Source organism: Osmerus eperlanus, chromosome 16 (assembly GCF_963692335.1).
Source record: "Osmerus eperlanus chromosome 16, fOsmEpe2.1, whole genome shotgun sequence".
NCBI classification, from domain to species: domain Eukaryota; kingdom Metazoa; phylum Chordata; class Actinopteri; order Osmeriformes; family Osmeridae; genus Osmerus; species Osmerus eperlanus.
This window is the reverse complement of record NC_085033.1, coordinates 10,384,616-10,387,379: the sequence shown is the minus strand read 5'-3', so window position 1 is coordinate 10,387,379 and position 2,764 is coordinate 10,384,616. Positions and strand designations below refer to the sequence as shown.

At 53.3% G+C, this 2,764-nt stretch overlaps 1 protein-coding gene across 1 annotated transcript; it reads right to left on the bottom strand.

Moving 5' to 3' along the window:
* Positions 1–355: 355 nt before the first annotated feature.
* si:ch211-119o8.4 (galanin receptor 2a) lies at positions 356–2,074 on the bottom strand. The gene is made up of 2 exons (XM_062481566.1): positions 1,668–2,074; positions 356–1,052 (listed from the first exon to the last, which is right to left on the bottom strand). Exons 1-2 carry the CDS (start codon positions 2,072–2,074, stop codon positions 356–358), a joined length of 1,104 nt encoding a protein of 367 aa, XP_062337550.1.
* Positions 2,075–2,764: the final 690 nt, after the last annotated feature.

Below are 2,764 nucleotides of genomic sequence, written 5' to 3'. Positions count from 1 at the left end.
ATTACATTTACGACCCTATCCACCTCACACACACATGAAGACACCGAATGACTGCCTTTCAGATCTTTCAAAGACTGATCACTAATCATTTATAATGTCTTCATATACTGTTGACTCCAAATATTAACAGTGATTGTGCATCATTTAGATATCCAACACATTTGTAATAATGATAATCTGACCATTTTGACTTTCACGCCTTACATTTTTTACACAAATATCAGTACTTTCTACTTCTTAGCTTGGCTTCAATTGTGATGTTCCATACTAGCAAAGAATTCATGTATACCTGTTGCCTCGCCAAAGCAAAGCAGATGTGCATATGTCTGTGTTTGTTTGCGTGGATTTCTGGCTGTTAGCCACCGGCATGTGTCACGGTGTGATGTATGGCGTTGTGGATGAGAGGCAGGGGTAGACTGGACCGCGGCAGGCACAGAGGCGGGGCTGGACCAACACGTCTGACAATAGCAGGGCCCCTCAAGCGTTTGCAGCTGGACGGTAGCAGGTTGCGGAGCTGACGGACAGCTGTTCGGGTGAACAGGAAGTAGAGAGGCGGGTTCCAGCAAGGGGCAAAACACACCAGCAAAATAGCAGACAGGGAGGCCACCTCCCAAAGTATTGAGACTTCATTCACGGGTTCATGGGTTGGGGAGGGGGTTGGGAGGAATGGATAGGGGGAAGGGGGAGGGGGAGTTGGAGGTGAGGTAAAGCCATGAAAGGGCACCAAATTGACAAATTCTAAGACATAGTAAGGCAGCCAACTGATGGCAAAGACCAGAGTGGATCCAACCAAGAGTGCTGTAGCTTTCTTGTTGCGGCGGTCTGAAATCAGGGTGCCACGGCAACTGTGCAGGTGTGCTATGATGTGGCTGCAGTTTCGTCCAATGCAGACTAAGGGCACTATATAGTAGACCAGGAAGGCAGGGATGACAAAGGCCAGCCGTTGGCACAGCCCTATCGACCAGCTGCAGCCACCATTATAGTGGATGTAGGTAACCTTGGGCAAGGCCATGGTGATGGATACCAGCCAGATCAAGGCCAGTGCCCCAGCCCTGGAGGAGAGAGGGAAAGGAAGAACGTTTGTGAGGTGGGAGCTTTCCGTTCCCCTGTAAAATAGCATTCATCATCCTTTCCAAATGGGTCATCGGTCAACAGCAAGTTCCGGAATAAACTTGGTAGATTTATGACCGTGATGAACATACAAGACTGAGAGGGTCTCATTCCACTGCTGTTCATTCCCCCTACACACCCCTCACCCCTCCTTACCCTCCACCCTTCACCCTTCCTTACCCTCCACCCCTCCTTACCCTCCACCCTCCACCCCTCCTTAACCTCCACCCTCCACCCCTCCTTACCCTCCACCCTTCACCCCTCCTTACCCTCCACCCTTCACCCCTCCTTACCCTCCACCCTTCACCCTTCCTTACCCTCCACCCCTCCTTACCCTCCACCCCTCACCCCTCCTTACCCTCCACCCTTCACCCCTCCTTACCCTCCACCCCTCCTTACCCTCCACCCCTCCTTACCCTCCACCCCTCCTTACCCTCCACCCCTCACCCCTCCTTACCCTCCACCCTTCACCCCTCCTTACCCTCCACCCCTCCTTACCCTCCACCCCTCCTTACCCTCCACCCTTCCCAGTTGTAGAGACCCCATGCTGGACTCACAGTTGCTTGGGGGTGGCGGGCCGCCTGGCAGGTGGAGCCACGATGCGATACCGAAGCACGGACAACGCTGCCAGGCTGAAGATGTCCACACCGGCCGTCACGGACGTCGTGAAACCCAGGAGCACGCATATGGTGCCCCCTAGCTGCCAGTCCTGGAAGCTGGCGCTGAGCAGAGTGCTGGACAAGGTGAGGAGGGCCGCCAGGTCCGCCAAACTCAGGTTGAGCAACAGGACAGAGCTGGGCTTGGAGCGTCGGCGCGGGTTACGCATCAGCACCAGCCACATGAGAAGGTGACCTACGACCCCCACCATCAGAGAGAGCATGCTGACCAGCGGCAGCACCATGGTGAAGGGGATGGTGGTGTTCGTGGACACGGTGTTGAAGAGCAGGTTGACTATAGCAGGCATGGCTGGGATGAGCGAGGGGGAGGGGGGTGGGGGTTCTCTAGATGGTTGTAGATGGGCTCAGCTGAGGAACAAGAAGGATGGAGGGATGGGAGGGAGAGAGGGAGGGAGGGAGGGATGGGCGGGAGAGAGGGAAAATTAGAAAATGGAATGGATGGAGGAAGAGTGGAGAGGAGTGAACAAGAACTGCCTTCAGTTCCTAATCAAATCACACGATTCAAAAGGCACACAGAATGACAATGGTTTCGAGAGATGAACCGGACACGTCTTAACAATGAATGTGATTGTAAGACATTTATTATTCGTCTAATAATAGTTTTCTATTTGGCACCGTTAGGTGAATCATTCACCTGCAACCTGTTATTGCAGAACAGTGGGTGTCGGTGTGTTTGATTGACAGCTGCGATGACTCAGAGAAGCCAAGCCTTCCAGGCTCTGAGGAGTTGCTTGCCAGCACACACAGGCAGCTGCTGGTCAGTCCCTTCACCACTCACGACACAGAACCACAGAGAGACAGCTCGCAGAACACGTCACACATGCGGCATCTATTTGCACTCAGGAGACGGGCCTTTTACAAAAGCACAAGCTGTCTGGTTGGCCCCGGACGTGAGCAAGGTGCACAACCACTCAAGGCTCCCACTTGGAGCACCCTCTTTTTCCAACAAACCAGATGTGTTGGTGAAATTCTGACTT